The sequence below is a fragment of the Ruditapes philippinarum genome, unplaced genomic scaffold, assembly GCF_026571515.1.
Source record: "Ruditapes philippinarum isolate M1 unplaced genomic scaffold, ASM2657151v2 ctg641_1_1_1_1, whole genome shotgun sequence".
Lineage (NCBI taxonomy): Eukaryota > Metazoa > Mollusca > Bivalvia > Venerida > Veneridae > Ruditapes > Ruditapes philippinarum.
Window position 1 is genome coordinate 96,811 of NW_026858475.1, and position 16,267 is coordinate 113,077.

The 16,267-nt window shown below is 30.0% G+C and overlaps 1 protein-coding gene across 1 annotated transcript in view; it reads right to left on the bottom strand.

Annotated features, from left to right (window-relative positions):
• The window catches only part of LOC132753276 (laminin subunit alpha-2-like), an 84,389-nt gene extending 68,874 nt beyond the window's left edge, over positions 1-15,515 (bottom strand). Inside the window, exon 1 of the mRNA XM_060743728.1 lies at positions 15,319-15,515. Within this exon, the coding sequence (XP_060599711.1) occupies positions 15,319-15,385 (67 nt within the window). The 5' untranslated portion in view covers positions 15,386-15,515. The remainder of the gene's footprint in view (positions 1-15,318) is intronic.
• Between the last annotated feature and the right edge of the window lie 752 nt (positions 15,516-16,267).

Consider the following 16,267-nt stretch of genomic DNA (forward strand, 5'->3'; position numbering starts at 1 on the left):
ACCTGCTTTAACATCAAAGCCTGTTTGCTTTCCATCTAAAAGTTGAATAAATCAGTGATAAGGTTAATATTACCTTCTCCCCAACCTGATAGTACCATAAATTACCCTACAATTTAAACAATCCAACCATTTTCTTATTAAGTAAGTTAAGAATTTGTGTACATAGGTATACTAAAATATTGAAACCTTTCTGTAATTGATTTTGAAATTTTAAAAATCTGAAAAGTCAGCTAAACTCATTTTGGTATGACTGTAATGATAACCTATTTTTTAATTTAAGCAACTTTTAGGAAATTTTGTTTACCATTTATACAAATATGTCATTCTTCATATAAAAATATTTAAATGAGCTAGTTATATGAATGCAGAAACAAACCATCAAAAAAATAATTTATAAACCTGTCCTGTTGACAAGAATTATGTCATACATTAATTGAACTGTTAAGTTTCATAAATTTGCCTCTACATAGATTTATCATAATATTCGTATTTTTTTTAACGTTTTGCGACATATCTCTTATAGAGAAGATACCAGTAAAGTTAACAATAACAACTTGTTGCAAATGAAGCAATTTACCATAAGATCTCAACAAAACTGAAATTTTTTGGCAATTTATGATTCATCAATGTAAAATCACTATGATGTAAACACATTCAATATAATTTAGATCACCAGAATTAAAATTTGCTTGCCATATGCATTTTGAACATTATAATTATTGACTCGTATCATTAAATATTCATAGCCTATTTCTAAATCATGCTAGTGATGTGTGTAACTACAAATATAGCCTTCAAAGCGTCAGTTTGAAAGCTTAACTATTTTTTAAAACATTTAATTGCAAATTCAACAATTTACTACCTATGGGGGATTTCCATGCAATTTTGTTTTATGAATCATCTTAACTTGCATTTCATGAAAATTTATCTCATTCAAGATTTAGTAAACAGTGGTTTTACTTTCAAACATAAATTGTCCAGAGTTTCTGCAGGATAAACAATGTGTTAGCTTTAGACTTGGATTTTAGAAGATAAATGTGAAAGGTTAATATGTTCATTTGAAGCAATTTCTGAAATAACTTCAATGTCCTAGGATTTTAATTATCTAAATGGTACAGGTATTAACCTAAGACTAAGTAAATACAGCTGGTCTGAGCAATGGGATGACTTGGATGAAGAAGCCGCTTTTATTAAAATGATATGTTGCAAAGCAAAGCAAACTTGAACTTGTTATTTTTTTCTGATTGTATTTCCTGATTTTAACTGCTTTATAAACAGTTTGATTGTCAATATCTAGTAATTGTTGTTTATCTGATTGTTTTGAAGGCGTGTCAACATAATGTAGTATCAATATAAAATAGGCTGTGAGGCATCTTAAGATTTAAATCTGCCTACCCATCTCATTATGCATATAGCAATATGCATTCTATGGTAGGCAGTCCACACTGACCAATCAGCATAATGACTATATATTTATTGACAATTACACAAGTTGACCAAACTTCTCCCTTACTATAAAGTCTCCACATTTCTCTGATTATCAGCCGGAGGGACCCAAAAATCAAGCCTGTAATATAGTGCCACCATGCAAGAACAGTCTGGCAGACAACCTTACCTACCTGCTTCTAGCACAGGAAGCTGTATCTCCACAATACTGATAAATAATCTTATCATTTTGATGATGAAATCTCTTAATTTAAAATTGCTCAAAAATAATAATTTAACCAAACAATAGTATATTATTATAGTTTGATAGAATTGCTGGTTAGCCAGACTTAAGCTGGCTTTATATTGATGGTAAATGAAAGTTCAGTGAGGTCAAAAAACATTAATTCTCAAGAAAAGTACTTGATCCTCACTCACATTAACAATTCATCCTCAGAAATATAGGAAATTCTGATGTTTCATTCTTTTCTTGTAAATCTTACTACTTTACATCAAACAAAGGGAGTTATAAAAATATTTTATTATCATTATCTTCGGTACTAGTCAATCAATGTTTGACCAAGGTTTCAACCTTTCATTATATGTTTGTTGTAGCCTTTCTTAATTAGAACATTTAATTATTATGAATGATGGAGATAGTTATAAACATTATCACGAAAGAAAAACATTATTTGTATCCCCTTTTTATGCAAAATGTGTATAATGGACTTGTCCTGTTTGAAAATTGAAAGTGTTTAATTATTTCTTTCTGGGATTTCAACTTCAAAAAGTAAAACTGAGCATTCAACAGTATATAGAGGATATTTGAATATGCTATAATAAGTGTGGGTATTTTCTCAAATTGTGTGATATAACATATTCACAGAGAAAAAAAAATCTTTTATTTTATGCCTAATAAGTATAATACTGTTTTCATTGTAGCGCAGGAAAAAGACACACATAAAGAAGATGGCGTCAGACTTTCAATGGCAACATGAAAGCTGCTCAAAGAAAATTCAAGTTTGTAGTCTGATTATTGTGAAATAACTAAGTATAAATATTTTTAGAGAAATAATTATATTAATGAATTGAGAAATACTGCATTTAGAACAAGAAGCAACAATTAACTTTTATGTTCATTTAGAAATCATGAAAATTTAAACTTGTATCAAAAATTGTGCAGCAGAGCTATATCACCCACTGTGGGTGATATGGATTGTATCACATGGATCTCACTAGTGAGGATAAAATAAACAGTCACAGCTCACTAAACTGGTTCAAGATAAAACATACAAGTCAATCAACCTCTGAAACTATTCACTGAGCACAATCATGAATAATTTTCAAAAAATAATTATTATTTTACTGTTAAACTATTGTATATTAAATGTACTTTAAAAGCTATGGAAATGTTCCAATGTATTTAAGGTAGAGCTGCCAACGATAGAGACCATATTGATGCATCGTTGATATTTTTCTGTCGACTAATAATCGATACACATTTTGAAAAAATCGATTATTAATTTATTTTGATAAATTATTTAAATGTCTCACAATGGACACATTTCAAAGCAGTGATGACAAAATATGGTCAGAAAAAAAATCATGCAAAGGTGACATTTACACATGGGACACAACATATTTGCATGAACAGAACATTTATTTTACCAAAATCATTTAACCAAAATCATTTAAACACTGGTATGGAAAAGTTATTATATACAAGAAATTAGGAGTATTCATCGATATATTGGTGTATCACCGATAATTGTCACCCTATATCAGTATATTGTCAATATGCTTTGCACTGAATCAATGACAGCTCTAATTTAAGGACTAAATATTTTACAGATTGTCATCAAAATTAATGTACAATTTGCAGTGAGTATTAGACCATGCAGATCAAAGGTTATAAATACCATTATGGCATATTTCAATATGTAAAACATTTATAATAATAGATTTAGGTCAATTTTGAATAAAATTTGTAACATATTTTGTTTTTAATAATATATTTATTATCTTATCAGTTCTTTTTCACAAATCCCTCAACATATATATGCTGAAGAAAAGAGGTTGTTCATTTGAAATATGAAAAGAGCTATTGCTTAAGACTTTTATGTGTAGGGATTGTTCGTTTGTTAGCTAGCATTACTGACTCATGTAACTTGAATAAAATATGTGACAGGAATAATTCCTTGTTGTCCCTCCATAGTAATTTACCATGTAATTTACATTAAGATCATCCCAGCAACTCTTGACTCTCTATATATTAAATCTCAATCTGTTATATAAATAAATCTTAGTCCATTCACAAAATTTCTGCTGATCATGCATAAAAAACTGTTCATGTGATTTGTCACCTAAAAAAAAGTGCGCTTTATGAAAGATAATTTCAACAGTTAGATATAAAGTGCATTAAATCACTGTTATCGTTAATTTAACACCTTCAATGATGCAGCATTGACAAGAGATAATCGCATACTTTAAAATGTTTTGAACTGATTAAAAAAAACTCCCATCTTATCAGTATAAATACAGGTTTTTAATGGCCAAGTTAAATCTTAGTCAGAAAATGATCAGAAATGACAGAAATACACTTTTCAAGTGACACACTTTTTTATAAATTTCTTTTCTTTCATTTTTTTGTGATTTTATAAAAAGACGTGTGTTTAATGTATTGACTAAATGTATAGCGTTAAGCAGCAAAGAAACAGGCCACTAAAATCCATAACTAATTCATTGGAATTTATGTCAATATCATTAAGTGTAGAATTTTAAATTCACATTATTTTTTCACTTGACCTGACACAGTTGGGGCTTTTGATATATTTATGATGTCGTAGATACATGATGTCAATATCAGCCGCAAGGCCTCAAAACCTATTTTTCCTTTACTGTCCTGCTGAGATCCAAATAAAAAGGTTCATATATCTGTAAAATTTATCATATGGATCAGGTTTCATATTCACAGCTAGCCCAAAATAGCCTTTCTTATCTTCAATTTAATACACTTTTGTAACTTGATTGAAAAAAAAAATCCAACTTTCTCCATATATAGTAAATATACAACATTTCTACATGAAAAACCAATCTATAACTTTACTTTTCTTGTGTGCTGTGTATCTTTTTGTTGTTTTTTTTTATAATATACTAATATACATGTTATAACTGTTAATGAATCTAGTCATCATAATTACATATCAGCTAACCTTAAAAAAGCTTATTACAATCTAATTAAGATTTCAAAATTTAAATAACTGGTTATAATAGTTATTTTTATTAATACAAGATGGATATTACTTGAGATTTCATAAAAAAATCCTATTTTTATTCGTTACTTAACATAAAAACTTTTTTTAACTTTAAAAATCTTTTTAGAAAAAAAGAAGAAGAGATTTATCACATGCTTAATTTCTATGCAAATCAATTCATCAAAAAAATTATACAAGTTTCTGATGAAACTGAGCAAACGAATTGCTATGGTAAATGAGGCAGACTTGTTAATAAATTCACAGTCATGCTCCACCACTAGATGAGGTCTTGTTATCATAAACTATTATGTTTTATCGGCATAAAGGATGTCATATCACCTTGTATGACATGACCTTGCATTAAATATACACCAGGAATCCATGTCATAAGTGAGTAGGTGGACTTGCTTTTCATTTTACTGATGTAAATGTTAATACATCTGAAAGTTTAACTAACTGTTGGACACATACCAGTAACTGTTCTTAATGAAATTTTTATATGGCACCACATTCGAAATAGATGCTGTACATTCTTATGTGAAAGACAAATAAATAATCAGTGGGAAACAGAAAAAATCCCTCCTGGACAAAATTTTAGCCCTCTCCTCTGAAAATGACAAAGTGGACAAAAGCCTTTAGTCCCATGAAATTTACAGGGATGGCAAAAGACCTGGTAACTCTGTAAATTAACATGCATGTTGAACTCTCCATGATTACCCAATAACAATGAGTCAATGATACAAAATACATAAAGTTGTCACAGAAAAACAAAACAAAACAAGAGTCATTGCCGGGTGAGGGCAACGAGCGACTATTTTATGGACGGCAATGCTAAACGCCGAGGTGACTGTAATATAATACCTCTATTTTTTTCAAGCTAAAAACTACAAGTTCTTTCTAAAATAGAATGCATTATACAATGTACACTTATCTTTGATCTTATATCTTTACAGAATAGGATCATTTGCTGTTGAGATCAATATAAACAGGGGTCAGAGAGCTGGTTAAGAATTAGACTCATTGATCTTGCCATAGTAACAATGGTGTCAGGTTGATGGAGTTTTAATGGCATTTTAATAGCATCATAAAGCCAAATTCTTCACCCATCAACAACATGAAAAACTTCAAATATTTAAAGGTAATGATATCATTATGGCTTAACTTGTCTCCTTTTTTCTGTTCAAAATCTTTAACCAACAATATGTACAAAACATGCACATTCAAACATTTATAATTACTAATTCCAATTTAATTTGGCAAACATTAGAATGAGAACTCTACAGGCTTTTAACAAATGGCACAAAATCATTTTAATGATATTTCTCTCAATCTTCAAAGTAAAAAAGAATAATGATAAAAAACTATCTGTTAAAATACTCATATTATAGTTTATTGTCATTTCAGAAAAGAAGAGAACAAAACTTGAAAGTTGAATTGTTATAATGCCATGGCTACATAGACGTTTTATAATACCATAGCTAGAGAAAAGTGTTATAATGCCATGGATCAGAGTCTTGTGGAACAATCAGCACTGTAATATACTAACTTATTTAAGTAACACCTTTACTCTGCATTACCTACAGATTGGTAATACACAATCTTAACTTAAACACCTAACAATAATTCACTTAAAATTTGACCAAAACAAATACATGGGAAATAAACACCTCAGCATGTGACACTTTCTCCCAACACCTTACTAAAATAGTGAGATAACCTATAAAAGCCTTATATTTTAATAACTCTTGATCAAAAGCACCTGCAGAAATAATCCTGTTTAGTAACTGTATAAAAATGTCAAAAGTTATCAATTCCATCCGATTATATGGATTAAATAGTATTAAGTCGAAGAAATAAATCAATGTAATAATATAAAGTAATCAAAAAGTAAAACTGTTTTGTTCATACGAATTCTGTATTATAAGCCGAGACATTTTGCCAGACATAAGAAGATTATCAGAATGTCCGGGATCCATGAATCAAGTGCCTAATCCCATGTTGATTTCAACAGATCAAATCCTTGTAAGTGACAATATCAATACTATAATGATAAAGTAACTGTTATATTCAACTTTAGTGCATTTAACTTGAATAGAAATTTAAACCAACATTTCTTCCCTAAAAGGCTCAAATTTTAAGTCTCAGAACAAATACAATATAGCAAATAAAAGGACGAAATAAAGTACTATCACTTAGGTACAAAAGACTTTTACCCTTTTCAAACTTTTAACATTTAAATATTGGCAAAAATTGTAATACAGATTGAGAAGCTTCATAGTTTTATTCTACATACATAATGATAAAAGTAACCTTTTAAAATTTTAAATTTGGACTGCTGAGTCAGCTGAAAATAAGAAGGTACGGTCTAATTTCTGATACACCAGGAGTTAATACAGCAGCAGCCTGTTAGAACAGTTGTTGTTTCAGGATGATGAAACGCTGATTAAAGCTGGGTAAAACTGATTATACCTGGTAAGGTGTTTAGCAGATAATTTAGAACAAATTAACCATTACATCTATAAGAATGTGGTTAAGCAGCTTGCACCCCACTGAACTGTAGCCATGAACATATTTGCTGACAGATTTATCTATCATATGCTACAATATATAGTACTATCACAATCATAAAATTCAACATCACTTCATTGATGTCAAAATAAACTAAAAATTAAGAAAAAATATGTTGATGGTTATAAAATCTTTGTAACTTAGAAAAGAGTAAAAAAAATATTACAACCTTTTCAAGATTGCTTGATGTAAAATGCATGTATGACCAGGTATTTATGAATTCCTAATTTAAAAAGAAAAAAAAATAACTGAACTGACTGCTTAAAAGCCATTTATAAAGGCATAATCTTGTGGGGTGCTAGAGGTGAGGGCAGTACTGACACAAGCATTGCCACAGTTTTGCTGTGACATCACCAGTAGATACTGCCAACCGACAGAGCGCACGCTTTGGGCGAACATTGATGCTCTGAACAGGATTGCCGTAAGAATATTACCAGAACATTGCTATCACTTGAAAACCACTGAGAACATTTGTTGTGTGAGTGCAGACGATCACCAACTTAAACTCTGTATGATGCCATTTTCACAAAAAATATTAATTTTAATATTTTGCACTAGTCAATGTGGTATAGTGTGACAGGGACTTTAAGTAATAAAGGTATTCCTCTTCTGAAACCACAATCAATGCATTATACAAATGCTGGATGCAGATGTTAGAATGGTTGTGATTTTGTCAGTGTAGATTTTATAGTATTTCAAATATATTATATATATGTAAGACATCAATATAAAACCTGAGCAATATATCATAGCCAAAGTGATCAGGTTTGAACTTAATGGCTATGTTTTATATATGTATCTGAGAGACAAATATTAGCATACTTGTGTAGTTTAAATCCAAATAATATATTAATTGTACTACATCATGTTTTTCCGTATTTAGTAAACAGTTTAAAGAACAGTTGGTCTTAATATTGTTGGTCTTAATAAATTTATGATAAACATCGTTGTGAATTTGAAATACACATAAAAAAATCAAAAATAAGATACACAACATGTTATATTATTTCAAACCAGATGGCGTATGTTTCATTTCTGAGCATTATAAATTAATTTGAAGCATGTAGATTTTTATCTGCTAGAAAAACAGAATCTTCCGTTCATTTAAGTTTAAAAATCTTGGTCATCTGAAAAATATCTTTAAAATAAATAATGTTATAAATATATCATTGTAAATATGTATGTACAGCTTAAGTGTAAATGGAAGATAGCCATTTGCATTTATTTGATTAGTGATGAAAATTGTCCAATATATGACTCCAATATTGACTCTAATTGGGCATTATAATGTAAGTATAGACAAAATTTAGCACCAGCTAATTTATTGTGTATAATATGAGAACTTCTAACTCATAAAATTTAAATATTTAGTAACAAATTGGTAAGTTTTCAAGAAATTTTGATAGAAATTGAATAAAAAGAAATACAGTCATCGATGTAAGTGCAAAATGTGGTAATGTCCCAGTATTTCTATATTGCAAATATTTGGGCATGTATAAAACGGATTGAATTATAACACAAGGTAGTTGTATTTTGTTTAATGTTAACTATGAACAGGTTTTGCTACCTACTTAAAAAGCTCCTTGAATTGGTCATGAAGCAAAGAAGTTAAGTGACAATTAGATTCAGCAAGCAAGTGTGAATTTATTTCCCTGTTCACATAAAGTCATGAATGCCAGTTAATATTTGAATTGACCGAGATCCGAGACTCTAATATAGCGTTATTCACTAAAACTACCTAGGCTTATTTAATTATGTAAAAATAAATGATAAATTGATATCATTTAATATGTAAAAAAATCCTTTAAACAAAGAAGGGTGAAATAATTGTTTAAGGTATTTATTTCCAATTCCAAACACTCAAAATGTAATAACCTTCCCTTGAGAACATTCTTCCATAAATTACATTAACCAGATATTTATATGCAGTCAGACACTATCTTAACAGGGCAATTTCACTGCTATTTAATATTGCATAATGTTGTAGAGATATGGAAATATTTGCCACTTCCTACATCATTCAAGCACCAGTAAATGTTCAACTTCAATTCATAAACATTTTGATAAGACTGTGACAGTGATAAAAGACTTTACTTTAGTTACATAGGTATGAACAATCTTGTATAAATAAGTATACACACTCATGCAAAATTTGTAAATGAAAAACTTTCTATTGAAGTCCCCGGTGGTTTAATGTAAGAAGAGACAGATCTTATTTATTTATAAATATCAATTTGAAATGACAGTTATATTAGCATAATATTTATCATTTGAAATTTTCTTTATTTAATATCAACTTTAAAGTAATTAAGATGTACAAAATTCCTGGTGAAAACCACTTACAACACTTGAACAGCAACAACTTTTTGATGTTTGATTTTTGTAACATTAAAATATCAATTAAGAAACCAGGTACACTGCTGCTTTGTAGGGTGCATCAGTTCTGGAACATTTTCAAATTCTTGGTCTTCTAATTAGTCTAAATGCTTCTTGACTGTTTACAAAAGGATTGCATCAAAACAAACTCACAGATAGCTTGTATAATTTATCATTATAAGTTATCATTTTTACAACTAAATTAAAACATTTATTTATTTACCTGATATGTCAAAATTGTATGTAATATATCAGTGATATCAGGAAGATTAGATCAGGAGCTCCCCCTGGTGGAGGCAGACATATACAGATTATCTCTGCAATCTGGTACCCCTTACTCCAGTCTGTTTATAAAACACAACATACTTATCATACAATTACAATTATGACACTTTTTAAACAAAGTTTTCTTGTTGATATAATATATACATGAACTTACTTAACTGATTCTAGCAAAGGGTACTATTTCAGTTTTACAACCTACAACCTGTGCATCCAGTCCAAGTGAGAACTACTAACCCCTATCATGCCAAATATCTTAAATGGGCCTGACCATCTATCAATCAGGACTAAACCATTCATAATTTCAAGGGAAAATTTCAAAATATGTACTGACTGAACAGCGAACAGTGCAGACCATGCTCAGACAGCACAGATTTGCTGGCTGATCTTGGTCTGCACTGGTTGTATGGGTGATAATAGGCTAAGGGTTAATGAGGTAAAATATACCTCCAAGTATAAAAGAATAAAATTAAACAAGAACTGTCGGAGGACAGTATTGGCTCGACTATTCAAAAATTTGTCATAAGAGTGTTTATTGAGTATAATAATGCTAGTTACCTATGAATACATAAAATTGACCGAAAAGGTACAAAGGCTTGTTATTAAGATGTTTTATCAAGTAAATCACTGCTTTATTATTAATAATGCATAAAAATGTCCCAAAAACTAACAAACTCTTCAATTGTTATGAAGATAACAGCTTACAAGCAAAACTTTTCCATGAATTTCTAAGTTGAAAAAGGGGAGAAAAATCAGCCTAAATGCAAGATAGAATTATGGATCTTGGTCAGTGACCTACAATTAAATTCTTAATGCATATGTGAAGTTTTAAATAAATATCTTTAATACTTATTGAGATATGTAAAACTTGCATGTAAACATTAACCTAGAGACTAAGTAGAAAAGGGGATATGAATCAGCCTAAATGCGAGTAGAGTTATGGAACTTGGTCAGTGACATACAATTATGACTCTCCAATTATGACCCTAAGTACATGTGTAAAGTTTCAAGTAAATATCTTTGAAGACCTTTAACCAAAATTTCTAAGTTTCAAAGGGGCAAATAATTCTGCAAATATTGCAGACAGAGTTATGCAATTTTGCAAACTGATGTACATTGTTACTATATAAAAGTATTGTAAATTTCAATTGAATATCTCAAGCAATAATCGAGATATTTGACTTTACAAAAAAACTTTAACCAACATTTCTAAGTTATAAAGGGGCATTATTCTGTAAATATTATAGGTAGAGTTATCCAACTTGTCAATCTGATGTACATTGTTACTATAAATAAGTATTGTAAGTTTCAACTGAATATCTCAAGCAATAATCGAGATATTTGAATTTACAAAAAACTTTAACCAAAATTTCTAAGTTAAAAAGGGGCATAATTCTGTAAATATTGTAGACAGAGTTGTCCAACTTGTCAATCTGATGTACATTGTTACTATAAATAAGTATTGTAAGTTTCAATTGAATATCTCAAGCAATAATTGAGATATTTGAATTTACAAAAAACTTTAACCAAAATTTCTAAGTTAAAAAGGGGCATAATTCTGTAAATATTGTAGACAGAGTTGTCCAACTTGTCAATCTGATGTACATTGTTACTATAAATAAGTATTGTAAGTTTCAATTGAATATCTCAAGCAATAATTGAGATATTTGAATTTACAAAAAACTTTAACCAAAATTTCTAAGTTAAAAAAGGGGCATAATTCTGTCAATATTGTAGGCAGAGTTATCCAACTTGTCAATCTGATGTACATTGTTACTATAAATAAGTATTGTAAGTTTCAATTGAATATCTCAAGCAATAATTGAGATATTTGAATTTACAAAAAACTTTAACCAACGCAGACGCCGACGCGGACGCTGACGCCGACGCCGACGCCGGGGCGACTACAATAGCTCTCATATTCTTCGAATAGTCGAGCTAAAAAGGCTTTATAAAGCATGTTACTTCATTTTTTATGTGTATGAATTGTGCTTGCTTTTATATACAACTGTCATAATTTGAATGTATATATCAAATAAAAGTCTGCAGGTTCAATGGCTAAGTACATGTAGTCCTGACCAATGTCTCTTTAATACCACACACTTTTCTTTTATGTTAGATTTAATACTAATGTAGTCAGTAATCTAGATACTTTAAGAATGAATCTAATTTAAATACATTTAGTGGATATAAAATAGTACTCTCATTAGATTTAAATTAGGATGACCACAATCATGCTAACCCTTCAGGCTTATAAGGCAGATAATGACTGACCAAAGACACCAGAATATAAAATACTTTCATAATATGCCTGCAAAAAACAAGCACTTTACTCCTAGCAGAACAATTTAGCATTTTGACTCTGAAATTCTTTATATTAACACCGGATGGTTTCATTTAATTCAAGCAAGGCAAGGCAATTGCACAAATTTGAAATGGTTATAGATAAGGGGCACTTGCCAAATCTTAACTGACCTGAAAGGTAATGTTTAAATGATGCATACAAATCACTTAATTTTCTATTCATTGGTCCTAAACCATTTCTGTCCAAATGAACAAGTATAAAAAATGACCATAGACCAAAGTGCTTACATACATTTCATGCATGAAATCATTAACAGAAGTGAATTGAAAACATTTTACCATTCACTACAGCTAGAAAATGAACCTTTTCATTACTTATTTTTTGTGTCATACCTAATGTAAGCTATTTAATCTCACAATATTCATGAACTTTTATCAAACTAGGTAAGGGGGACTAGACCAAAATGTTAATATTTTTTGTACTGGGTGTAGTTGTAATAGTGAAAGAAATCAATGGTTTAAAATGGGCATGCACATTCGGGTTAACTTGCTGATGTTATCTAGGTGATAACACCTTACTGTTCTAATTTCCAGTACAAATATAAAACATTTTAACCCTCAAACACTGATCTTGATCATTAACAAGATATCACACACATACTTAACAAACAGGTTAATAAATAATCTGACATATGACTGTATAAAAATACAATAATAATTAACTTTTGTTGCAAATTTTCCCATTATTATAATATACAGCAAATGCTAATTCTCAAGCTTGACAATTTATAAAGTTTAATTCAATTTTTATTCAAGTGAAAAGAATGACATATTTAAAATCCAAAATTGCTGTGAGAGCAATTTTTAAACACTTATCGGTGTTTTACAAAAATATCTTAATAGAAAGAGATTTGTATTATAGCTTGAGCAGCTGTTGAACTACATTGAATTAATAGCCTAGGATTTTCTTCTTTTGTGGTTATATTTCTTTTAATCTTGTTACCTCATAAATACAAAATATCCTAAAGATCTTTATCTTTTTATTGCTTTTATTGTTAGTTGAAATTATACCGCTTTATATCTTAAACAGGCAATGACCCCTCTTTAATATTTCAGAAAATGAAAAGCAGTTCCTGTGCAATGTGCCCTACCTCTAATCAATTAATCAGTTGTATCATAGTTTGGAGACCTTTCTGTTGAAAATGTGTCAGGGTTAAATCGTATACATATACATGCACAGTGCGTTAACTAGAGTGCGGGTATTAGTTACCCGCACTCCAGAGCATGCCCATTGATTGGCTCATTTTTGCTGGGGTTTACATATTGTGACGGCAGAGAAAGGGAAAGCGACAGAAATGTCATATCCAGATGTTCGTTCATTGGTTCATTTTTGCCGGGGTTTCATATTGTGATACAGGGAACGTGCTTTTATGTTTGACTATGATACAAAAGAGAAAGAGCACCAAAACACTCGGCAATCTGATTTATACTCGGGGGCTACGCCCCCTCGTACAAATCAGATAGCCTCGTGTTTCGGTGCTCTTTCTATTACATAGCTTTTTTGTTTTTTGCCACATAAAACAGGGGGTGTAGTTATAGATAAATAAAATTATATAAATTAAAATGAGTCATCCTGCACAAATTTAGTGCTTACTCTGACAAACATTATCAGTCACACAGGGTCTGTTGTTGATATCAAAATGAGTAATAATTAAAAGAATAAATTTATCATGTTTTATCTTTCTTTTTTTCTTTTATAGTTCTTATTCTGAATTTAAAGGAACTCCATTGTGGTCCATAAGCTTAAAAACAAACATCAGATTGGGCATTAAAACAGAAAGATATACAAAAGAGAATTTAAAAATATACTCAAAAATGACTTGAAAATTGTATTTTTGTGCTATTCTTATAAAAGCCCAGTTTGAGTGAAAAGCGCTGCAATGCTAGTATTCAAATTTGGGTCTTTCCTGACAGTTAAAATTATTATTCTAGACAAAATTAATAGAGTGAGCAAATGATCTGAAATTTTACACACAAGCCATTGGTATAGACATACATCAAATGGAACATAAATATCGAACCTATCATGTCAAAAAACCACAGTATCACAAAAAAATCATCTTTGCAAAGATACAGCTACAAACTCATTGGGAAGAAAATTTTTAGAGGACAGCTACAATAAAATATGTTCTGGAGAACAGCTTTATACTTTTTATGTATTTTATACAAATATATCACCTTATGTATCTCTGTCTTAAATGACACTGTCTCCAGTTCTGACATTTACCATATTTTCTCCTTTTTTTCTATATAAAGATGGCAAAATTCCTCTAAGCTGATTTCAAATTTACTTTAGTTTATCAAGACAAATATAAATAACCCACATACCAGCCTTTGACAAAGCCAAGACCAAAGTAATATTTTTTATGGTATCTTATTAGCATATATAATAATTCATTCAACCTCTTTTTTAGAGCACATCAAGTTATCACAGTGAAACATCTCAGATCTCCTATATAAGTCTTAAATGTAAATAATTATGACTGTATGTATTGAAAGAAGTTTATGAAACAGAAAATAAATTGTTTTACCCTGCCCTTTCTCCCACTCTCACATTTCTTAACAAACACAAATTTTGTCAAATCTGGCCATTTTTTATTGTTAATGCTATCATAAGATAATATTAATTTGATACTTTTTTCTAGTTATTTGGAAACAGCACAGTTGCCCTGATTATTTTTAGTTAAAACCAGGTACTGTAAGTAAAATGCATACAACTATATCTGAAGGACCTATAAATGCATTCATTTCACACTTTAGTCTCTCTTTTTTGAATAATGTAAAATTATTGAAAAATGCTAAATGTAAATCTTGGAAACTTTAAAAACAGTAAATAAATAATAAACATCTTTTTTTATAAAACTTATATAATCAGTCCAGGTACGTAAATTAAATATTTGAGGCGTCTACAATATATTAGAATACACAAATGTACTGCACTCATTCGTGCAGACAGGATGTAAGTTTAATTCCTAATAAAATTTGTGCAATGACAGATTAAAATTTTGCGTCGTCTGTAAATTTCAATTAAGTGACACCTGTAACTTACCTGTAATAATTAAAGGTATAATCGCAAAAAATGCGATTGTTGATATAAAATTCCACTTGTATTCCATCTTGCACTATTAAATCATTCTTAAAACAGTTTCCATTGAACGTACGATCCAACACATCAAAAAATAATTCAGACCGAATTTCCCGGTACAGTCGAAACACCGGTTAATTTGCGGTTTTACGTCTCTCACTAGGCGGCGCTGTCTATAGTCTTTTTCAATAACTGTTCAAAATCACGACGAGCAGTCGATGTTGTCGCATTTGACCTATAAATAGCGTTATTTAAATTGAATCGTAGGCAATTTTATTTGGAGTCATTTTAGGGAGTATGTGCAGTTATTTAATTTTGACTCCTGTGACCTTCTTGTGCATTGTAGTAGAGTGTCTTAGAGAAGTTTGGTCAAAATCCACTTTTGAGAAAAAATGTGAATAAATTTGGAGTTTTTGCAATCATCTGCTCTGCTCAGTTGTATCTACCCAATTAGCCCAACAAATCCTTTTATTATATAGACGATGGTCGCCCTTCACATCTATGGAAATGCAAGTACAAATGTTGCTGCTATGCAGCAATTGAGAAGCTCCGCGCAAAAAAATGCGCTCATTACAGATACCTTAACAAATTATTCCTACGCACAGGTCATGTTATATTCAGATTAACTTAAGTACTATTGTACATTTTCTTCGAATGTTTTGTAAACCATTTTTGCATAATTATACTTACCTATTCTTAGATTGTTATCTTAAATTCTTATGCACTGTCCATAAGATAGGGGCCAGATATTTAATTTTTTAAAAAAATGCTTTCACTGATGCCTACCTGGGAAGGATACATCGGCGTTACCTCATAAAAACGACTTAAATCCCATTTCATCAGCTTATTTCAATTTTTTATATCACCAGAATTTTAGTAAAAGTCACTTATCTACCAAAAATCGAAATTATGC